The sequence below is a fragment of the Ananas comosus genome, linkage group 3 (assembly GCF_001540865.1).
Source record: "Ananas comosus cultivar F153 linkage group 3, ASM154086v1, whole genome shotgun sequence".
In the NCBI taxonomy this organism is placed as follows: Eukaryota; Viridiplantae; Streptophyta; class Magnoliopsida; order Poales; family Bromeliaceae; genus Ananas; species Ananas comosus.
The window spans coordinates 13,770,834-13,795,103 of NC_033623.1; the positions used below are offsets into that span (position 1 = coordinate 13,770,834).

The window sequence follows — 24,270 nt, forward strand, 5'->3', positions numbered from 1 at the left end:
GATATTAAATTAATGCTGGACAGCTTTAGGATGGTGCACGGATGACGTGGCGGAGTGGTCCAGGGAAATTCTCTCTATCGCTGCCAGTTAATAATTGCACCTCCAACGGCTATTTGTTACGGCGTGACCGCGCGGTGACCGAAAATCTCACCAACTGTAACCCCCCAGTCAACGACGCCCCGAAAAGCGACCCCCGTTCCCTCTAACCCCCCACGTTTTTTTCCCCCCTAAAATACCCAAAATGCCCTCGGGCCCACGAGGATAGTACACCGTTGGCTCGCATTTTTTTTTCCGACTCAAAATTTTTTTTTTCCGCCCAAAAAATTCAAAAAATAATTGCCAAATATCTCGTCAGATGACGTCACACCCGAGCTCACCCCGCTTTTTAAGGGGACCGGTTTTCCCATTTGCCTCTTCGACTTCTTATTTCTTTTACCCCACTTCGTTGCTCCGCTGAAACCTTTTAAAACCCCGTCGTATCCCACTGCGTGGCTTCGAGAGAGAGAGAGAGAGGAGGCGGGGAATGGCGGAGGATCTCGTCGTCGGAGAGAAGCTCCGCCTCCTCCTATGGCGGAGTTCTCCCGTGGCGGTGGCGTTCCTACTTCAGGTAGGAGTGGAGGCGTATTTGATTCGTTTCTTGGTGTTGATGGGATGTTCTTGGAGTTCTTTTGGTTGTTGTTGCTTTGATTCTTTGTGCAATTTCGCGATCTAGTTTCATTACCACTGTTCGGAGTTTCCTCTGTTCTTGATTTTGAATCTTTAACGGCGTGGTTAGGTTCGAAGGGAACAAGGCGAAATGGCTCCTTGTAGCTTATTTGTGTTTAGATGTTGGATTCGATGCGCTAGTTCTGAGGGGCGTGTGTGATCTTGAGGTTGTTTAGTTTAGGAGTTTTTTCTCCTTTTTTTTTTTTGCTATTTTTGGCACGAGAGATCTCCTTGATTCGTTTCTTCGAGATATTTTGGTTCTTGTTGTTGTTTATGGTTTTGAATGCGGTTGCCTTGTTTCTTTATGGTAACTTTGCGAGCGAGTTGCCTTACTGGTGTTCGGAATGCCCTCTGTTCTTGATAAGTTTCCCGTTTTGGGAAGTTTCGAGTTATTTAATGGCAGTTGCTTGCTTCAGGTTTAAATGTCGGATTAGACGCCCTTGTTTTAAGGGACATAACGCAGGGTCATCTGCCCTGGGTTGGATATGGTGCGTGACGCAGGGGTCCACCTGCCTTCCGTCTGATATTGTTACATTTGTTGAAATTGTCCTTTTTTTTTTGAAATTTAGATATATAATTCTTCAATTGGATCGTATCTTTTTCTTTTTCTTTTTTTTGAGCATTAAATTCTTTGTTTGATCTTCTAGTTTCGGGCTTTCAGGTGGTGCAACACGGACGGATACATCAGCTTAGTGATGGTTTCTTTATGTTCAATTTGTTCTGCAGAATCACACAAAGCATCAATCTTTGACATTTTTTATTTATTTTTTTTATCTTTGTTCAGAATTCTTCTGCCATATAATTATTGTTGTCTAGTTCTAGATATCTTTTGAAATATAGTTTTGGGTTTGTTCTAGTGAAACAATGGCCTTCCTCCTAATAGGCATTTTATTTGTATTGGATTGCGCAGGCTATTATTCTCTTTTTCCCAGCATGCGCACAGCAATCAAATGGTACATCAGGGTAATACTCTAGAAAGCTCTCTTATAAAAATAACTTTTCATTTTATTTTGTTGATGATCTGGATTTGGACAAGTAAAGGGACAAAGGTGATTTACTGGATTTTGTTGATGATCTAGAAAGCTCCTTTGTTAATGATCTGCATTTGCACATGATAGGGCATTGTCGAAAGTCATAGTATTGCCTCTTGCAGTTTGGAGGCAATAATATTTCAGTCATAAAAAAATTTTGTTGGCAAATTCAATTGGAGTTTTTTATGGATCTTGTCAACATTTTTTGGTCAACTTAGGATTGTTTGAGATTTTATGATGGATGGTATCATATAAGTTCAATTGGTTTCGGACTTACTTCATAATAAGTTGGGCAGGAGAAAGAAAATGACTGGTCTAATGTATATAGCCTTATGTACAAATAGGCAACTTACAGGGGCCTAGTTTCTGAACGATGTTGAAATGGGGTACCGAATTTTCCAGAATAACATTCAAATATTCAGAGTTCAGGGTCTTGGAACTTTTTGAGTTCTCAAGTCAGTTGGACACAAAGTCTTAGGTCAACTGCACCAAGCTCTTAATTTAAATCATAAGAATTGTGAACAAATACATCTACCAAATTGAGGTCATGAGAGGATGTGCTGAAACATTTGTTCTGTGATGACTGAAAATGGTACTAACTGAAAGGCTAGACTAGCCATGCATGGTTCAGATGCCTTTTGAAATTCCTTACAGTGAGATGTCCTTAAAATAACACAAAAAAGAGTGAAGCAGTAAGCTTAGATGGTAATCTTAATATTAATCGGTAGTGAAGCAGTAAGCTTAGATGCTAATCTTCATATAAATAGGCGAGGAGTATAAAAATAAGAGCTGCCATTACAATGGCTTTCCTTTTTTTCTAACTTGTAATCTGTTTGACATACTTCTTTTGTCAGAAAAATATACGCAGAAGGATATTGTTCAATGTATGGCATTTGCGGACAGCGAAGTGATGGAAAGGTCTTGAACTGCCCCAATGAAACTCGTGCTGCCAAGGTGATAGTACTCTCCTTGATTGTTGTTGTATTATTCCAAGGGTAGTAGAAACACTTAAAATTCTGCCACGTTAGAATTTTGTTATTGATTCTGGCAAGCAAAATGATTAAACATTAATATCGTTATTCTGTGCATGCACGGAAATATATGAATTATGTGCACTAGCATGAAATTGGACTGATGTCTTTGACTAAGTCTTTTTTCCCCCTCTTCAGCCGGATGACTTGTTCTCTGCGAAGATTCAAAGTTTGTGCCCAACAATCTCCGGCAATGTTTGTTGCACTGCTGACCAATTTGATACGCTACATGAAAATGTTCAACAAGTAAGACTTAAGACTTATGATCATAACTTCAATATCATATCAAATTTATTCTATGGCGAGGGGTTCTGAATGAGCAGTGATTGCCATTTGCCTGTATTCTTGTGCTTGTCCTCTTTCAGTTTCATAGCCACCTGTGCTTAAAAAAGGAACTCTACTGTTGAATTAAAAATCTATTCTTTCTTCCAGATCTTTCTGTTTCACTGGCAATGGTTTGACATAATAGTTTTTTTTTTTTAAGAATCAAACAGATTTTGCATTTCATTGGTCATATATGTTGCAATACACATGAATACTTCATTCATTAGTGATGTACTTATACTAGGCATTACGTAAGTTTACATTTGATTTAATATACTGAACTAATACAAACATCAGAGAATCACGTAGCTATTTTGATTATTTTCAAGATTTTCTTGTGGTATTTTATTTTATTTTGGGATGTTAGTTGTTTAGGAGAAAATTAAACAATCAATTCAAATATCTAAATATGTAGGAAAGATGCATGTTTGAAAATCTTTTTGCAGTATTACTCTAGTATTTTTAGTATTTATTTGATTGCCTTGCTTATATTTACCTTGAGAAGCTTTCGCATGATAAAAAGAATACATCTAAATTCCAATTTCAATTTTTTGGCATTATGTGAAACAACTGTTGTTCTCCAAAAGCTTAAGCTAGTAGAGAATGACGTTTTTATGTTTTTAACATCTTGTTTGGTACGTTGGACATTTTTGTTAATGAAATAATTCCTATTCCTAGAAAATATATCCAAAGAGGTTTTATACCGAAGATAATGATATAAACTTCATTCATAATTGTGAAAACTTCTTGTTTCATCTAGATCCTATTTCATTTGAAATAAGTTAATTTCTAAACTCCAAGGTGCCTTAGATTGCCTAATTAAGACAAACATGGTGTCTTCAATTTGCTAGGTTCAAAAGACTAGATTTTTGTTTGTTAAGTTCTTTCATGGTTGTTGTAACTTGTAAGTTGTTCAACTTCGTTTGGTCAACTCTTTTGCTTAATCTTACTATTTAAAGATTTCTTTCACCAACCAGTAATCATGTAAGTGGTTTCTTGAAAAGGGGACATTTCATTTTGATTTTCTTCCCTTGTGTTTTATGCTCTTCTATTTCTTCGTTTATTCTATTTGCAGGCAATTCCTTTTCTTGTGGGGTGCCCAGCATGCTTGAGGAACTTCCTAAATATTTTCTGTGAGCTCTCTTGCTCTCCAAATCAAAGCCTTTTCATCAACGTGACTTCTATTGCAGAGGTTCGCCTTTATGTCCTTTTGAGTCAATTTTATCTTGTATTTCTTATTGTGCAAACTGCTTGATAAAAATTGTCGTTTTCTTCATCATGCGAAGTGTTTTTCTTTGATTTTTTTTTCTCAGTTAAAAGTTCCTATCTTTTTCTTAGTTTTTCATGCTTCCCCACATTTATTCTGCTTTCCTACCTTCCAGTAAATTACACTTATATCCAAATTATGGTTAAAGCATTGCTAGATGAATTATAAGTGAAACTATATTTTATAATTTTTCACCTTTTTCTATTGGTTGTAGGTCAATAATACTATGACTGTTGATGGCATAGATTTCTTTGTAACCAGTGAATACGGGGAAGAGTTATACAACTCATGCAAGGATGTGAAGTTTGGGACTATGAACACTCGTTCAATGGATTTTATTGGTGGAGCTGCTCAAAATTACACAGGTGAGAGGGTGCCAGTGATATTTCCAGTATCTGAATGGTCATGTGACGAGGGCTAAAAGATGTCCACATTGTGGCTACTGGTATAATAGATGATCATATGATTTTTTGTTGCAATTGCATGCGCAATTCCAAACAATGATATGAACAATCATCCTTACTGATTCTGTGATTCGAAGTAGTGAATCTACAAAGACTGCTCTTGCACCTATGAAATTTCTATATATTCTTCGTGCCCAATTGCGTCAACATATGTCGTAAGTCTGTTTTGATGTAATTATGATGCTCACAGTTATGGGCTCTTTTCTCTATTTTCTACGTTGATATTTTTTACGCTTAGTTATAGAGATCACTTTGGCAAGATATTTCCTTCTCTACACTCTTAGTCGCTTTTTCATGATATTTGTAAGTTTTCTTTCTATTTTCAGGTTTAACATTCTCTTCTCTTGGTGTTTGGCTGTCCTTGTGCAGAGTGGTTCGCGTTTCTTGGTCGTCAAGCTAACCTGAATGAGCCTGGGTCACCTTATGCTGTATCATTTCGATCTGATATTAGTGATTCATCTGGAATGAAACCTCTAAACATAACAGTATATTCTTGTGGGGACCATTCTCTAGGTTGTTCATGCGGTGATTGTCCTTCTTCTTCTGTGTGCATGAATAATGCACCATCAGCTTCCCGTGGAAAAAGATCTTGCTCTTTTAAGATGGGATCTCTGAAGGTAACACTATGGATTTATTTCTTCCAATGCCTAAAAAGATAAAAACTGATCTTCCAAATCTAGCTCCAGGTTGTGTAATTTTATGAAACTGGCAAATGATCTGATTATCATAGATCATGTCCCCCTTGCTTGTCGATATATCATAGGCTCAGAATGAAGTGCTTATCTTAGTCTTGCTGGATTCTTCTGTATGATCAACCACCATGAGTGTCTTAAAATGATTAATATGAATATTGTTCTCTTTGTAATTTAATAATACTTTAAATTTTCTTTTTCATGGCTGTTTAGAGACCATGGTCGCATTGCAAAAACTTTCAAACTTTTACGACGGGCCGATAACGGTAAGTCAAAACTTTGACATTGTATAACAAATACCAGGGCAGACAATCAAGGAGAGGTTGTTGTGATGTTGAGTTTTCTTCTTAAAGGACATTAAAAACTGTAACAAAAAAAAAAGGAGAATTGTAGATATAAGGCTATCAAATGCTGCAGTGCAGTTAATTCAAATCTTATAAATGCTGCTGAGTGCACTACAACTGAAGCTAATGAGTTGCAATTTTCAAGCCTGATGTCAATAGGTACTGTAATGGGTTCTAAGTTGAAATTGTTAGTTTAAACTTTAAAGCATTATGACGTAATATCCTGACATCCTGTTTACAACTCATCAGCTTCTGTTTGATGTTTCTGATTTTCCAAGTTCTCTATTTTTCTTCTTGTGCTTTATGGCTATTTTTCTTTCTGATATAGCATACCTTGCTTTGTTGTTTGCAGGTCAAATGCTTGGAATTTTCGTTAGCAATTGTGTACTTTGTCTTACTTGCAGCCTTTTTGACATGGGTTTCATTACATAGAAAACGAGAAAGAGTGGGCCTTTTTTCAAGGACAGAACCATTGCAAAATGTTCAGGATCAAAATCAGTTGCATTCTGTTAGCAAGGAGGAGCTTTCAGGTCGCCCTTTGCAGGTGTCACTTTTTCTTATGTTCAGCTGGTGCATTTTTCGACACATTATTACTTCGCAATAGTGCAGTATTATCATTATTGCATACTGAATTATGTCAACTGCTTCACTGAGAAATTTCAGTACATGTTCTTCCCTCTTTGTGCTGTCGTGTGCATTTGTTGGTAACATGTATCTATATGTGAAAATTTGCACTAGATTGTTATATCTTCAGCCATCTGGCACTCTGCATTTCTTGACATAGCATGATTGAGCATATGTCTCTGTTCTAGCCATTGTTGATACTCAAATGACTGAGTTGTTTTGTTTTATTTTATTCCTTTTGAAGTTAGTACTGTGTTCTGTTGTTCCTACTGTTCAGGTCATAAAACTTTACTCCTCCATTTACAGATAACTGAAGAGGTTCCTCTTGTGGCAGAGACACTACGACCTTCCGTTGTTCAAAGTTATATGACAAGTTTCTTCAGGTTTTTGTTTATTCTCTGAATCTTGCACTTATATGCAGATGCAGATAACTTTTTTTGATACTATGTTTAATATGCATTAATATCACTGTGTCTATGTGCAGGAAGTATGGAACTTTTGTTGCGAGAAATCCAATTCTTGTTTTATGTTTATCATTAGCTGTTCCTCTTCTCCTCTGCATAGGCCTTATTCGTTTCAAGGTGGAGACACGGCCAGAGAAGGTAACTTGTTTTTATTATCATCACATACATATCTGAACTGAAATTTTGTTTTGTTTTATTGTTGTCATTACTATATTTATTGCAAAGAATACCTTATCTGTACTTTGAGTAACCGTGTTATGATAAAAATTTAAACACTCAAGTTAGAATCAAATTCAGATTGAATTTAGTTTATTTACTACTATAGATAATTCAACTGAATTGCACCGAGTTGTATTAGTTGGAGTGAACAGGATTGGTTTTCTATAAGTTTGGTTCATAGGTGATGGTAATGGTTGTGGTAGTGACGGACTGACAGTGATGCATCAGTGTTAGTGATAGTACTGCTGGTTCACCTGTTGTACAGTGTAACTGGTGTTGACATGGCGGTGGGAATGTCAGTGACTGATTGATTATGGCGATAGTGGTAATTATGGTGGTGGCAGAGATTAATTAGAGGAAGAGGTGATGCGGTGGTGATTACAGTGCTAGTGTTGATTAAGGTAGGTGCCTAGGTGGTGATACTGGTTTACTAGAGGTGATTAAGGTTGGTTGTGATAGTGGTTTACCAGAGGCAATATGGTTTAATGTACATGGTGATTATTCAGTGGTTGCATCAATGATTTAATCATTATTTTGGGCGTGATGGTAGTCTAAATTACATGATTTAATGGACTAGAAGAAATCAATTCATGGCAAATTAGATCTCAAACTATCAAGTTTGGTTGCATATATTGAAATCTGCCGAAATCTAGTGTAATCAGCAAATATTCACAAGAAGGATTTTAGTAAACTAATCCACCCATCTCATGTGATTTGAGGTTTCCCAAATAGGCTGAGTGGGTCATTTTCAAGCCCTAATTGCTCTTTCGCTTCTCACGGAACTGGTTATTTGCATCTTTTCTGAACATATGGATTATATAAACTTCTGTAGGATGACTTTCCATGTAAATCTTTTCCTATTGTACTAATCCCTTAGTTTGATAGGAGTACGTAATATTATCTTGCATTTTCTGTCATTTTTTTTGTCTTACAAACAATTGTTTTCTTTGTCATAAAATCCTTTTCTTTTTTTACCTGTTATTAGCTTTTTAAGTTGTACCTAATTTGCAGCTGTGGGTTGGTCCTGGGAGTAAGGCAGCAGAGGAGAAACAATATTTTGATAGCCACCTTGCCCCTTTTTATCGGATTGAACAGGTACTCTTTTTAAGTTATGATAGGTAAAGGCCACTATTATTTATTTGCATGTGATTGTTGTCAGACTTAAAATTTGTTTGTTTGATTATATGTGCTTTTGTATATTGGCTGGCTATTGGTCATAATTGAAAGTTGTGAAGGCTAAGGCTCCTTGTCAGTTTCGATTTTCAGCTTAACATTAACTCTTTACATAGTGTTTACCGTTCTTCTGGATGACACTATTAAGATAATATAGAATCCTATAAAGCTGAGTGGTAATGAGATGACTTTTAACTGGTGGCAGTTAAAAGCACTTGAAGATGCCTAATCTTAAATAGGTAATGAAGGAAACTATGGGCTGTTCTTGCATTGCAAACTATTCTACCTTTTGGGCTTTTGCTTTGATCTATATTATCAGCAGTTCCATATTAGCTCTTTATCTATTAACTATCCCTAAATATGTCATATTTTGCTTACTGGTTGACAAATTTGTTTATCTTATATTCAATGGTTAATTGTCCTCCTCATGGGAAAAACAAATTTCATAGATGTATAATGAAAGTGTATGTAGACTTGAAGTACCATAAGAAGTCTCCAAATGCTTAGCTAGCATTCCAATTTCCAAGTGCGTTGGCTTCTAGTTAACATGTTTTCTCTTCTTGTTCATTCAAACTAATTTTCCTTTATGGACCTGTATGTAGTGATGTCTCAAAATCTCCTTCTAGTACTCTCAGTTAGTTAATGCTGCGATACAGTTTGCCTAGAGTATCTTGTTTAATACAGCCCAAGGATTGCCATGCTAGTTGGTACGGTCCTGCATGGCTGGCAAGTGCTACCCATGCCGCTCATACTGATAAGCCATACTGTGCCGATGGCACACCAAGGACTGCCATGCTAGTTGGTACGGTCCTGCCCAGCTGGCAAGTGCCACCCATGCCGCTTGTGCTGATAAGCCGTACCATGGCGATAGCACACCAACATGCCATATGCCAGTGTCATAGGAATCCTTGATGGAGCCTTTTTTTTAAATTTCTTATTGTTAGATTTTGTTGTTTTCTAGTGCAAGTTTGATAAACTTCCATTTTGGGTAAAATGTATGGGTAGTCCCTGCGGATAAATGTGTGGATAGTCTCTGTACTATTCCTACATTGTGATTTTAGTCCCTCCACATTTTACATAAACACAAGTAGCTAAACTTTTACATCTATTTCACATTAGTCCTTGAGCATCAAATAATCTGATTCTTTTTCGTAATATAACCATTTTATTCCTTCTTTAGTTTACTTAAAGTAGGACTGAAAAGATCATTTTACAGAAAAGAAATTAATACGTAGTTATTTAAAGATAAAAGAATAATGTGCATGTATGTTATAGTTTAGGGACTACGGTGTAAGTAAAAAGTTCCCGGACCAAATCAAAATATATAAATAGTACGGGCAGTATCCATACAATTTACCCTTCCTGCTATATAATTATTTTACATCCTTTCTTCATAGTCATCTTTTGGTTTAATCTGAGCATAATTATATGTTATTAAGTTATTTTACAAAATGCAGCTTATTGTAGCAACCATTCCTGCTTCAAGGACTAGCAGTTCACCCACCATTGTTACTGGCAATAATATCCAGCTACTATTTGAAGTACAGAAGAAGGTGCCTGATCTGAATTTATGACTTTCCTTTTTCCAACTCTGTTATATTGCATTATCATTTCCAATCTGTTTGATTTCAATAGGTTGATGGTCTACGTGCAAATTATTCTGGAAATATGGTATCTCTTTCTGACATTTGTTTTAAACCTCTTGGTGCTGATTGTGCCACTCAAAGTGTCTTACAGGTGCATTCCTGTTCTTTTTCACTTGAAGGCATTTGTTTAGTTGTGAACTTACCCAGTTTTGTAAGTTGGTGCTATGCATGAAGAGCTTTGCGTTTGTACCAAACAAGGATTTAAGTGCCATAGCACATGGTTGTGCCACCCTCTTGCCGGTACGGTGAGGCAGAGTGCAAACCATGCTGTGCTGATGTATGTAGTTCACAAAAATACCTGTGTGTTAACCCACTATGCCAAATAATATCTATTTTTTTGGCGCCAATATATTATAATTGCTTATTATATGTCTTTATCAAATCTTTTGCACTTTAAAGAGGGTTTTGAGTCATGCTATTGGCACAAGGGTCGAACCTTGCTGATGTTTTGTCGGCATGATATGGCACAATTGTTTAAGTGTCCATTCGGGGTCACGGTCCATACCGATGGACACTTAAATCCTTGGTATCAAAGTTATCGCTTGTTTGGTATCACTCAACTTGTATTCATCGCATTTCCGCTTTACAGAAAACAATTATATTATGAAAGTTATGTTGATTTTTAGGCTTTTCTGTTGTAATCATGTTGAGTTGATTTTATTTTAAAATCATGTTTCAACATTCTACAAAATACTGCAATGTCATAATTTCACGAGTATGACTTTTTACAATTGCTATCCGCAATTACATTATAAAGATAATCTCATTTCATGATTTAGAATTAATAAATCCTTGTAAGAAGTGCAATTAGCACTGCATACAAACAGAAGGTATTCGAGGAAACTCTTGTTAATTCGTTTCTTATGTGATGTCTCAAGAACTAACTTACTGCATAGCTCATGACAAAACTTAGTTGAGAGTTTTAGACAAATTCAGTAGAGTAAAACTTGGTGAAAACTTATACCTGAACAGTACTTTAGTTTAACATTAGAAAAAGGTTTCACCTCTTCTTAGGCTTAGTTTGGTATTGAGGCCTATCTAATGCTATTAGATAAAATGGAGTTGAAGAAAAAGCATATAGGGATATGCTTCTGCGTTCTCCGGTTGGACCGCAGAAAGTATATCGTAATCGACCCATTGCGATATGCGGAACGCAATATTACGTACGGAAACAAACAGGGTATTTTTTCAACATACTTTCTCACCGTGCGTAACACAATCTCCCCGCAATCCCAAACGAAGCCTTAGCTTTTGACTTTTTAGAACTAATTGCCAGTCATAAGTAATTTCACATTTACTCAAATCTATGGATTTCATGAAGTGTGCTTCTTTCCAGACAAGTGTGCTTTTTTCCTAATTGCGGCGCTAATTTTTGAACCTCCTATCATTTATTGTCTATTTGGCTTTTCCTACATGAGAACACAAAACCTTGCTTATCTGCTTTGATTTGTTTATATATCAAAGGATCAGTAAAACTGTATAGGAAGAAATGATTTTGTGCATGCTCACACATAATAGTTTGTTACAAAGCCCAAGTTGCTGTTTTGTAGCAGATCATTGATATGAGGTTCAGCTAGTGATTGAACTAAAAACCTATTCATTGATTGTGAAATGGCTCCTTCAAATGCTTTCTATCTTGAAGCAGAGAGAAATATTTTGTCAGTTGCTTTCCTTTTCTTATTTTTCAAGACATCATTTTCCTGATTTGGGTATTGACAATTGAAATTCTTTCTTCTTCAGTATTTCCAAATGGATCCTCAAAAATATAATGATTTGGGTATTGACCATGCCAAGTATTGTTTTCAGGTAATTCCTTTACATTTGGGGCTTTTTTCTTTTTATTCTGAATTGTTCTTTCCTATCCTAGAAGAGGCTTTGTTGCTGATCTTTTCCCATTACTTTTTCTGTATACAATCTTTTATTTCTTTTTTGTTAGGACTGCAAACTTGTTTCTCTGTATAGTGTGTACTAGTATGATGTTATCGTATTAGGTAATAAATGCATATAAACCTAGATCTTGGTACCTAAGTAATATATTTGTATGCAGATGCTACTTACTGTTCTTCTCTAACTTTGATGCTATAGTTTGTTATAAACATTTCCTGATTATAATTTGGTGAAATTTGACTTAAATGCAAATGCATATCAGCACTTCTCTTCTGATGAGTCCTGCCTGAGTGCATTTCAAGCTCCCCTAGATCCAAGTACGGCGCTGGGGGGATTTTCTGGAAATAACTACTCTGAGGTACTATTTTTGTAATTTTGCGATTATAGTTACATGAATTTCTAAGCAAGCAATTTTAGTAAATAATAGATACTTTATTTTGTCAGGCTTCTGCATTTGTCATAACATATCCTGTGAATAATAAAGTCGATAAAACAGGGGAAGAGAATGGACAGGCTGTAGCCTGGGAAGAGGCTTTCATTCATCTTATGAAGGTTTATTTTCGCTACCTACTGGATTATTGGAGGAATCCTTGTGCACTTTGACACCTTTTTATCATGGATATAAAAATTATGAATTTGACGTGATCTTGTTCCGCAGGAAGAAATAATGCCAATGATACAGATGCAAAACCTAACACTGGCTTTTTCATCTGAAAGTTCTATCCAGGAAGAACTAAAAAGAGAGAGTACCGCTGATGCGATAACTATATTGGTGAGTTTGCCTAGTATCCTCAATTTATTTTCCTCCGTGATAAATCTGTTTCAAGAAGTTTGTTGTTCCTTGATTGGCCTCACTATTCAATCCTAAATTTGAATCAGATAAGCTATCTTGTGATGTTTGCTTACATATCTTTTGCGCTTGGAGACAGTTTTCGTTGTTCTTCTTCCTTCATCATCTCATCTAAGGTACAATAAGTCTTTCATTTCATTCTTTTTCCCATTTCATTTTTGTGTGATAAGCACTAGGATGATAAACTAATATTTTACATGAGGTTGTACATTTAAAGGCATCTGTCTATGCATATATATTGATTTATACTATCCTTATAATGTTGTTTGATCTCCATTCAAAAAGCTGTGAAAAGAAATATTCTTTTGTCCTACTCAGAAATTAGCTAAATATCTGTTCTCACTGTCAGGAGACTCATGGCCCTGAATGATGGATATCTTCTCTAATGATATCATTAAGCTTGCGATACCTTGGGATAATTAATAAGACACGGGGGATAATATTGTCTTGTACTAATGCTTAAACTATGCCTGATTAGTGTCTTTTTTTAGCTTCACCTACCTGGTCAATCTCTGGATTCATATGAATGTGTGTAAATACAAGAGCCAAATGTGTACAAGCACAGCCCATCTATGGCAAATAGTAATAAATTAATAATGTTTCCTGAGAATTTGAAGTTGTTGAAGTATCTCCTAAAAATCCATTATGTAAATCCTGAAAACCCTACTTTCTCTTATGTCAGTTAAACAGGTTCGTTAATGCATATTGTACTCATTTTTGTGTATATAATAGCATGAGAGCACCTTCTTTTAGGCGATAACATCTTCTTTTAGGTATGTTGTAGTGTAGGGTACAAGGATTGCCCTGCTAGTTGGCACGATCTAACAGGGCAATATGTGCTGCATGTGCCGCCCATGCTAATAAGCCTGTGTCAATCGTGCCGACAAATAAAATGGGGTGTGTCCCGAGGGGCGCTGGTGTGTTGTACAGTGCAGCTGGCATACCGGCATGCCCTGTGCTAATGACACAGCAATCCTTGGTAGGGTATGATTGAAATTGTAGAACTTTCATCTAATTCTCGAGTAGTGACTTCATCATGAAAACCTTTTTCTTGAAAAACATTGTCGCCGTAATTCCTTGTTTACAAATATTTGTTTAACCACTTGATATTTTGTGTTGTTAGTCTTCCAGTTTTTATATTTATACTTGGGGCTTAATCTTGTGTTATAGAATATGTATTACTCTTCTATATGATGTCCAATTTGTACGTGTTTCAGGTTTTGCTTGGCTTGTCAGGTGTTGTTCTGGTTTTGCTTTCAGTACTAGGATCAATTGGGTTCTTTACTGCCATCGGTGTGAAGTCCACCCTCATCATAATGGAAGTTATTCCTTTTCTGGTTTTAGCTGTAAGTGCCTTTTCTTTCTATAAATAATTTCCTTTTCTAAGATCAATCATTACAGATTTGATAGTTTGTTCTTTTTTCACATTTACAGTTTGCCATTGCTTTCAATTTATTTCCATTAGTCTTGTCATGATTTTATATGTTAACCTTGCTAATCTACTATTCAATAAATTAAGGATAAAGTTCAACTGGCTGCTTGCGGTTTAGCTCTATGCTTTTTGCCACCCAGTGGTTTGAAATGTTGTATTTTGCTGCCTTTTGGTTTTGTTTTTGTGTCACTTTAGGGTAGCAAAAAGTGCTACATTTTACAAACCATAGGTTGGTAAGATATAACATTTTACACTTTACACCCTATGTTTTGTAAAACTATCCGTGAACATATTAAACAATATAATAGAGAAGTAAAGATTGTGAATACCGGTACCGTACTTCAAGTAGGCGACGACATTGCTTATATTCATGGTCTCGATGAAGTAAGCTCATGCCAACTGTGCCGACATGTAAAATGTGGCGTCTCCCAAGACGTGCTGGCATGTCGTGCCATGCCACTGGTACACCGGCCCGCCCCATACCAGTGGCACTGCTATCCTTGAGTGGGGGCAAATTGAAACTTATCCATAAATTAAGCCTGCTAGAAGAGGTATCTAACCCGCATTAAGGTACCTAAGAGAAGCGCCATTCCCATACCATTAAAAAAGAGTTGATTCGAAGCTAGACTCAGGAAAAGGTTTTGATTTTGATGACGGTACTGGCCGGTCCATAAAATGATTATCAGTCACTTTCTTTTTAGTGTAGAAAGATTTCCTTCTCCCATTTGGGTAACCTTAATTAATTGAGGGAGTCAGTTCCATAGAATTGAATACTGTACATAAGTTTAAAACAAAAACCAGAAACTGACCAAGAAAAAGTTGACTAGGTGTATGCTAAAATCTTAAGACAACATTATAGATCAGATTTTGCTGGCACGTTGAACAATCAATATACTTTGACATCATAATAAAGCAATTTAAGCAATTTTCTCTGACTGGATGTTAATAACAATTTTCGTCCTTCCATATGTATTGTCCTGTAACTAAGTACTGTTGATGGTGTTAGGTTGGAGTGGACAACATGTGTATCCTTGTACATGCGGTCAAACGCCAGCCATTAGCACTGTCCTTAGAAGGACGGATAAGCAATGCATTGGTGGAAGTTGGACCATCTATTACACTTGCAAGTTTATCCGAGTTTTTGGCTTTTGCTGTGAGTACTTTCACTCCAATGCCTGCATGCCGAGTGTTCTCCATGTTTGCCGGTTAGATATTTTACTCCCTAGTTCATTCAGTATTGCTTGGTTTCGAAGCGAGTTTAACTTTAAAAATTTCAAATCCTTGTTTATTCCGCAGCGTTGGCTGTCCTCTTAGACTTCGTTTTGCAAGTTACCGCTTTTGTTGCACTGATTGTCTTTGACTTTATAAGAGCTGAAGCTGGTAGGGTTGATTGTGTACCATGTATAAAAATTTCTCCAAGTAATGATCCTGATAAAGGTATGTTGACATTTTACTTGACTATTATTCTTCTAGTCGGCACAGATTTGCATCTTTTCTTCATTACCTTTCTCAATAATGAATATGGGTCTATGACTCATTTCATGAACTTCAGGTGACGGGCAACACAAGCTCGGTTTTCTTGCTCGTTATATGAAGGTAATATTGAACTCAACTATCACTGCTTTAATCAGTACATTGGTAGCACTAGGCCACTAGTCAAAATGTTTGGCTCTATTGTTTAGCTACCTGCTGTTGGTTCTTTTAGTTCTCTTGCTATCTAACAAAATTGATAGTTGCTTATTCAAATTATATTTTTCTTACTCTTTTCCAATCATCATTAGTTTGATTGTGCTATTAAAACATTGGTGATATGGTTTCATTTATTGTTTAAAAGTGCATAGGGATTCTCATTGATTGCATATAGCACAGGTTTAAGTAGGCTAGCTGATCATATCTTCAGTTATCTTCTACAAAAGGAAAGAAGAACAAATTGCCGCAGACATCTTCGTGACTTGAAGTATAGTGAATTTAACCAGATTTGTGTTTGGCTATCTAGTGATTGTTATTTCTCATTGAAGTTTGATGTTTTTCTTGACATGTTGAGTAATTGAAATATATTTTGTTAATTTACAGTACTATTGAAATGTTCTTCAGTTGTTGGTTGATTAATACTATCTGCTCTAGTCAGTGTTGAATTTGATATTCTGTTTTCCTTTTATTATTCATCACCTAGTTTTACTAAGATTCAAAATTTGGGCCTCATGTAGTTAGCATATCTATTCTTACATAAGCAAGCCATGAAATCCAATGCTTACATAAATAAGCAAACCTATTATCAATTGTCACACCCATGTTCTTTATTTCTCTGCAGGAGGTGCATGCACCTATTCTTGGCCTTCGAGGAGTCAAGGTTATAGTGATTGCTGTATTTGTTGGATTTGCTTTCACAAGCATTGTGAGTAATGCTTCATTCCTTTGTGTTTGTTCTCTTGATAATTCTTGCTTATGCATGTGTCTAAATTTGCTGATTATCATTATCATACTATTCTTCAAAACTGAAATAGGTGATTATTATGTATGTAATTAATGAATGTATACATCTTTTTTCTCTCTGCTCACATTTTCTTAATTTGTTGGTATTTTCTGACTGCACAACTGCACAGCAGTTGGATCTTATTATCTATGTTTACTTCTTTCAAATAAACTTTCATAAAACTATTTTCCCATAAAGGTTGCGCCTGTCTGTTATGTTGATTATCTTTTCCCATCATAAGGATATTTTCATGATTTGTCTTTCATTGCATATCAGGAATAGTATGAAGTTTCATATTAGTTACTACATATGCACCGGTTCCTTTATGTAATCTGATAGAGCTAGAGCATCGTAACATCCGTGCAGGTTAATATGCCATATTGGCAGGACTAGTTGAGATTTCTTGATAATTATGGGCTTGTGTATATTCCTCATTGTTGATTGAACCCAGGGCCAGGCGCTGGTCCGTCTGATCATACCATGTTGGTGCCTTATCAGTATCAGCTTGGCAAAAGAATTCTGCTACGCATATTGATGTCAATGGTTTATTTAGATATATTGGTTTTTTTTCGCTCCAATTTTTGTCCCTTGTTTTTGTCATTTCAGAAATTTATCAAACTTGGCACTGATGTTGTGGAATTTAATCTGTTTGCGCTGTATTAGACATTCAAAATTTGGTTTCTTTGGCTGTCTTAGATTCTTAATCATACAAACCTTTATGTCACATAAATAGGTATTATCTACAAGACTCCAACCTGGTCTGGAGCAGAAAATTGTCCTTCCCCGGAATTCCTACCTACAGGTTTGCTTTGAATATTTTCCATATCACAGGGTTCGAGTTTATACGAATATTTTCTTGAATACTTAGAACCTTATTAAGTGCAATTCCACAGGATTATTTTGATGATCTTGCCAAATATCTTAGAATTGGACCACCATTATATTTTGTGGTAAAGGACTTCAACTACAGGTATTCAACATGCAGTAGTGCCATATTATTTTAGTGCTACCTAATAATCTAGCCTGACTAGAAATTCTTGTTACTCAATGTGCTAGTTTAATTTTTTTCAACCTTGTAGTTTTTGCTAGTTTAATATACCTGAACGTATGATATCAAGTTTAGACCATACAACAAGGATTACAGTGGCAATGTCATGTGGTATGCCAGTAAGACACTGTCATGGTACAGCATAGCATGACACTGGCATACGCCATGCCAATGTAGGCACACCCCCACTGTCCTAGAGGCATGCTGCATTCTTACTCACTTGGGTTGGCACTGGAACTGTTTTATCACATTTAGGACTAGTTCAAGGCAAGAAAACTTGGGAATGCCTCAAATGGTATATGCCTGCTAAAACAGTGAATGAGTGAAGGGAATGGAGGAATCTCCTATTTCCCTCAGACCCTCACTGAATAGCTATTACTGTTGCTATATCACCAAAGAAGGATGGGGATAGAAGGGGGTGCTTGCAGATGTATTCTAGGCTCGGTTTGGACCTTTTTATCCAAAAAACTAGCAACAAAGTCTAGAACGGCTGTGCCCCACCGGCAGTGAACTGGCATTGGGTGCCACTGAACTGGCTCAGCACAATAGCATTTGATGCCTCATCACACACAGAGGCAGTGCCACTGTTCTAAGCCTGCCCTTAATAAGGTGTGTCAAGTGTCAATATGTTGCCAGCATGGTACAACACAAGGTGGAGAATGCTATTTTGTATTTTGCTATATGATTGGTTAATTAAAGTGTTAAGTAGTGGCCTACTTTTCCATAGAACTGCTCTGTGTTATTGTTGTATTTTTTTCTTCCAGCTTGGAATCAAGTCAAACGAACCAGATATGTTCCATCAGCCAATGCAACTCTAACTCTCTCTTGAACGAGGTAATTCATTGTAATGATAAAGTTGCGCTTTTTTTTGCCTTTTATGTTTAGATTTTTAAAACTATTCTTTTTACTCTGAAACATCAGAAATGATGCCTGACTACTTACCTCTCTTAGTTGGAAACTTGGAATAGATTGTCTTTGTTACGTGATATCAAAATTTTTTAGCCCTTCAACTGTGTTTGTTGACTAAATCTTTATATATACATTTCTTGTTTTGCAGATTGCAAAAGCATCTTTAGTCCCTGAATCAAGTTACATTGCGAAGCCTGCTGCTTCATGGCTAGATGACTTCCTTATATGGTTGTCTCCGGAAGCCTTTAGTTGCTGCAGGGAATTTGTAAATGGAAGCTACTGTCCTCCAGATGATCAGGTTGTAACTCTTCTCCTTGCCTAGTATATATGCGTAGCTACTATAGAGCAAGTATGTGTTAAGCAGATTTTCTTATTACTGTTGTTGTTTCTGTTTTACTACTACAAGGCATGTTTTTGACTTGTGTTATTTTCACCCTAGCCACCCTGTTGTCAGCCTAGTCAAGGTTCTTGTGGAGTTACTGGAAAATGCAAAGACTGTACCACGGTAATTACTTCCTACATCTCCTTCACTTGATCTGATTTGTCTATTTAGCCAACAAAAATATCAAGCTTGCACTGATGTAAGAAGATAACTCATTATGCTATATTGACTTTTAAACTGTTGGTCAATTTAACAGTGAATCAATGTAACTAATCATGGTTTATTTACTGTTGCAGTTATTTGTTGCTTTGTCATAACTGTGATATTTATTTTATTATATTCAATTATTTGGAGCTGGTAAATCACATTGTTTAAAAATATTCTTTTCCACATACTATGGAATGAAGGTTGAGCTGACAGTGTGCAAATTTTGCTGGTTCAGTGTTTTCGGCATTCAGATCTACATGATGGCCGGCCATCCATAGCACAGTTCAAAGAAAAGCTTCCATGGTTTCTTAATGCATTGCCATCTTCTGATTGTGCTAAGGGTGGAAAAGGAGCTTATACTACTAATGTGAATCTTACTGGTAGTTATCCACTCAAAGATGAACAATTCAATACCTGATATGGTATATATTTATGCAGTCTCATTGTTGTCAAAATTGTGTAATGTGTCTGCCAGGTTATGAACGTGGCATTATTCAAGCATCAGCATTTCGAACATACCACACTCCTCTAAATAAACAAGTAATGAAGAAAACCTGGTATTTAATTTAGGTTTTAAAAATTTTTAAGTTGTTCCTTAAAGCTGACTGTTTAACTTCATTCTATTCCAGACCGACTATGTGAACTCGATGAAGGCTGCACGGGATTTCAGTTCCAAAATTTCTGATTCTTTGCAGGTATATCATTTTAAATAAGTATTATAGCTTTTTATTCTTAAGAAAACAGCATTCCACTACTTTGCTACTAAAAGATATTTCCAGCATATCTTTATTTGATTTGCATGATAACAAATTTGTCTGCTCTAAAGTTGTGTAAGATCCCCAGTTCTTGCATCAAACTCTTCTAGATCATGGATTTAGAATGTAATACTCAATTTCTTTTAGGATTGAGTTTTAGAAAGTCAGAAATCGAGTATCTTTTTGAACATGAAGTTACTTGGATTTAGGTTATTTCAAGCTGTCTTAAGGAAGGGTTTAGAATTAAAACATGCTTTTAAATCAGATGAAAGCTTAAATTGAAACAAACCAATTATCGAAAAACATATAGTCATTATCAAGAGAATAGTAAAATGCAAATAAACATAGATTATCATAGGGACGGTCATGGTAATCAAAGTGGCTCTCTTTTCTACTGAAGTGCCTTTTATTGGCACCGTCAGCACTGACATGTCATGGCTGGCCTGGTTGTCGCCAAAAATGACATCTGAGTTCTAATTTGTATTGAAAACATTTTGTTGCTGTGACAAGATTATTCCTTTGATATTGACCCACCTAAGCATTTTGTGCAGATGCAAATTTTCCCATATTCGGTGTTCTACATATTTTTTGAGCAATATCTGGATATATGGAAGACATCATTAATCAATATTTCTATTGGTCTTGGTTAGTTTCTTCTTATTAATTTATTAATTTGGGCTTTTCCTGAAGCTGCAGTGCTAATAAAAAGCAAATATTGGAATATTTTATATCGTACTGTCTTACTTTTGTTTCCATTATTTACATTGGTATTGCATTTCTAGTGGAGCTAGAAGACTACTGATTGCACTAGGTGGCTGCTAGTGCTAGTGTTTTTTCACTGTTGGGATGTATGTGCCAGAGCACTTTATATGAGAAAAAAAAGTGTTTATACTTTAGAAAGTTCATATATTTGTCAGATGTAATGCATAATAGTTGCAAATTGACATGGCTTATTTGGACATGTTTATAATTGTTGGATCTGAAAAAGGTTTATTTAACAAGATAAAAAAAGAAGAATAATGTATTCAATTATTTAATTAGTCTTGTATTATTTGCAACTTACTTTCATATGCCTAACTAAACAGGTGCTGTATTTATGGTTTGTCTGGTAGTTACCGGCAGGTAAGCACTTATCGAAATCTAGCATTGCAATAATTGTTGATCTGTAAGAGTTTGTTTTCTTACCTTCACTGGATACTTATTTTTGCAGCTTGTGGGCTTCAGCAATAATTTTGCTAGTGATAGCGATGATTATTCTGGATATGATGGTATTTTTCAGAATTGCTCCTACTATTCTTATTGAATATTGACTAATTTTCATAATCTATTTAGTATACATGGAATACCATCTGTTATGAGCATATCTATACCTTATAGTAAAGTTTAAAAGTTTGTACAAATTATTTACATCTATTACAACTTTTTAGCTAAATAAATGTTGTAAGCAACATTTTTTGTTCCCTGAGCAGAAAATATCAAATTTAGCCTCCGTTTGGTATCAATGTAGTTTTAATGTTTCATAAACAGAAATTGTTTGCAACATGTCGAATGACGGATTGCTGGCAACCTATAAATCTACAGGGCTTTATAAGCAATAAAAACGAAAGTTTAGGAATGACCTTTTTCACTTCTTTTTATTTTAAGATGCCTCATGCATTTGACCAGGGCAGATGGCCGGGAATAACAAACAGTAACGAGTATAGAGAAGTCCATCCTTGAGCACATCCCCAATCACATAAATTTGTATTTAGAAAAAAAAAAAGAAAAGAAAAGAAAAAGAAAACAGCAATACCAAAGAGTGCCAGTTACTCGTCATTATTTGATATATTCTTCTTCAATCGCAGAGTTATTCTAAAGTTTCAAATCGACAGAACATGTCTACTTTTTCTATTACAGTTTAGATTTTGCTTGTAATGACAAATTCTACTGTATAGTTGCTACCTTCTCATGAAGTTTGTCTTACATATAATTGGCAGGGAGTCATGGGTATCCTCGATATTCAGCTGAATGCTATCTCTGTTGTAAACCTTGTTATGTCGATTGGAATTGCTGTTGAGTTCTGTGTTCATATAACACATGCCTTTTCGGTTAGTAGAGTTTGTTCGTCTTTGTCTGTTATCACTTATAGTGCTGTAATACTACTCAATTCAATCGAACCTTATGTTAAAGCATTGGCATTTAAGTAATGCTAATTGCTCTTTCGTTAGCACTTTATAAGTTAAGCTATAAGTTAATCTAGTTCTCTCTGTTCAGATAAGCAGGGGGGATAGAAACACACGAGCGAAAGAGGCTTTGTGTACTATGGGTGCTTCTGTATTCAGGTATTTGCCTTTTCTTAGCCCCCTATCGTTCCTTTAGATTCACAGAGCATCTGCCTTAGGGCCTTGCTCACTGAATCTATAATTTAGTGATGCAGTGTTTGTGCTCTGCAATAGATGATGTGATATGGTATTATTCCCTGAAAATTGTTCCCTTTGCTTCTACTCCAATGTCAGAAGTTGATTTCATTATGACCTATTTATCTGACTATAGGTACAGTTTTAAACTGAGAATCTATCTGTCTTTACTTTTATTTTGTAAAATCTTTATCCCCTAGTGTTAAACTAACACTCCCCATCATGTCTAGGTTTGAGATTTTTTGAAAAGCTCAAGATATGGACTCATATTAAGTGAGAGGAAATTAAATAAAACTAGGGGCATGATGGGATCAAATTCAGGACTTTCTATTCTGATACCATATTAAATTATATAAAATTAGATTCTATTATTATATGTTCAGGACCTAGAAAGTTTTCTGACGTATCTTTCTCTTCTACAGTGGAATCACACTGACGAAACTAGTAGGAGTTATTGTCCTGCGTTTTGCAAGATCAGAAGTTTTTGTGGTATCATACATAACCTTAATCTCTCTCTGTCCATATTGAAGTAATCAGTTCTAAGTAACCGTCCGGCACTTCTTTTACAGATCTATTATTTCCAAATGTATTTAGCACTGGTCCTTATCGGTTTCTTGCATGGGCTCGTGTTCCTCCCTGTGAGTAAATGACATTTCTCCTTTGCTATCTTGAACTCCTGCAATTAGAGCTTTAGTTACTGATTTACTGCGTGCAGGTGGTGCTGAGCATATGTGGTCCTCCTTCGAGGTGGGTGCCGACGGAACAGCAAGAAAGACAATCATCACCAGACTCAAATGAGCAAAACTAATTGCTTTCAGATCTGATGAAACTGCATGTTGTTTTTCCTGTCCATTATTTTTTTGAAACTTTATTTCATGTTCATGTACATATATTAGTCTTCATCTGCAAAAATCCGCAACTTCACCCGACAAAAGGAAAAAATAGATCTCCACCCTATAGCATTATTTAAGATTGGAAGAGAGTGAAGAGGAAGAAAAAAATCATTGAGATTCGGTTGAGTATAAAGATGGGAAACATATGTTCTTTTGGTGTATACAGATAAAAGTTGAAAAATCTATAGATAGCTGTTGGTCGTTAAATCTGAAGGTTATCATTCATGCTTCCTGAGATAGAAAGCAGGTGCTTCACAGTCATTAATATGCGGAAGAAAAAATAAAATTTTAAAAAAAGTTTTTAGAGTTATATATGTAAGCACAAAATCAAATGAGAAAAAAAACACTATATATAAAATCAGTTAAAAGTGACTCATGAGTAAGATTGCAATATTTGAATCCTCAATCTTCACACCTCATCATCCATAGGAGGGCTACGGAAGCGGCATTGGCTTCCTTTATTGATACCATACTTCAGAATCCCACTTGTGGCAGCATTATGTAATCTAGACATGACCTGAGGGTGCTTTTGGCTCGAATTATGTAATATTATAGAGTATTTTGATATATTTAGGTATTTTAGATTTTTAAATAAGATTACTATTGATGCTGCATTAGCGCATTTGGTTTCATGCGGTAATGTAAATAGAGTTTTTAGAAAATTTTAGCCGTCATCTCTCTTCCATCCTATAGTAAGAAGGACATTCTTTGCAAGGGAGCTAGCATTCCGGTGAGAACATCGATCAAATTACCAACCTCGTGTGGATATCTATAGAGGCCGAACACGTGTGCGGCTTCAAGAGAAATTAATTTCATGATCATCAAATTGCGGTAAAGATCTATCCGCATAAAGGTAAAAATTGGATCTTACTTTTCTACTTTAATCTTAAAGAATATGAAGGATTCTAATTGCGTGGTTTTGAAATCGGATCTTAAGAGTTTTCAAAATTAAATTTGTTTGATTTTATTTCTGCTGCGTTTTTATCGTACACAATTTTTTAACAGTGCAGTGTTTATAGTATTATTATTTTTGTTTTGTTTATAAAATTCAATA

The 24,270-nt window shown here is 35.7% G+C and overlaps 1 protein-coding gene across 4 annotated transcripts; it reads left to right on the forward strand.

The window, feature by feature from the left end:
* LOC109707570 (Niemann-Pick C1 protein-like) lies at positions 433 to 23,423 on the forward strand. 4 transcript variants are annotated; one of them, XR_002215540.1, is made up of 39 exons: positions 433 to 607; positions 1,616 to 1,668; positions 2,591 to 2,690; positions 2,906 to 3,013; positions 4,167 to 4,283; positions 4,573 to 4,723; positions 5,192 to 5,439; positions 6,211 to 6,402; positions 6,789 to 6,865; positions 6,967 to 7,084; positions 8,177 to 8,260; positions 9,796 to 9,891; positions 9,974 to 10,075; positions 11,725 to 11,790; positions 12,134 to 12,229; positions 12,316 to 12,423; positions 12,530 to 12,643; positions 12,751 to 12,837; positions 13,939 to 14,067; positions 15,160 to 15,358; positions 15,450 to 15,590; positions 15,706 to 15,749; positions 16,465 to 16,548; positions 17,360 to 17,428; positions 17,520 to 17,596; positions 18,439 to 18,508; positions 18,732 to 18,881; positions 19,023 to 19,088; positions 19,408 to 19,552; positions 19,648 to 19,712; positions 19,802 to 19,867; positions 20,479 to 20,572; positions 21,013 to 21,049; positions 21,138 to 21,195; positions 21,904 to 22,014; positions 22,181 to 22,248; positions 22,336 to 22,459; positions 22,746 to 22,812; positions 22,893 to 22,964. XR_002215540.1 is itself a non-coding variant. In XM_020228946.1 (39 exons), the coding sequence occupies exons 1-39, from the start codon at positions 524 to 526 to the stop codon at positions 23,129 to 23,131; spliced, it is 3,903 nt and encodes a 1,300-aa protein (XP_020084535.1). In that variant the 5' UTR covers positions 433 to 523; the 3' UTR covers positions 23,132 to 23,423. The 4 variants fall into 4 exon arrangements, 1 of the variants encoding a protein (XP_020084535.1); XR_002215541.1 differs by having other exon boundaries at positions 22,344 to 22,459; XM_020228946.1 differs by lacking the exon at positions 22,336 to 22,459 and adding an exon at positions 23,039 to 23,423 and having other exon boundaries at positions 22,893 to 22,961.

What these genes read in the sequence shown, in the direction of transcription:
- LOC109707570 (XM_020228946.1), top strand. Translation starts at nt 524, where the DNA reads ATGGCGGAGGATCTCGTCGTCGGAGAGAAGCTCCGCCTCCTCCTATGG. An exon ending in TTTCAGGTCGCCCTTTGCAG is followed by an intron (nt 6,403 to 6,788) that starts GTGTCACTTTTT and finishes CTCCATTTACAG; the next exon opens with ATAACTGAAGAGGTTCCTCT. An exon ending in CAATATTTCTATTGGTCTTG is followed by an intron (nt 20,573 to 21,012) that starts GTTAGTTTCTTC and finishes CTAACTAAACAG; the next exon opens with GTGCTGTATTTATGGTTTGT.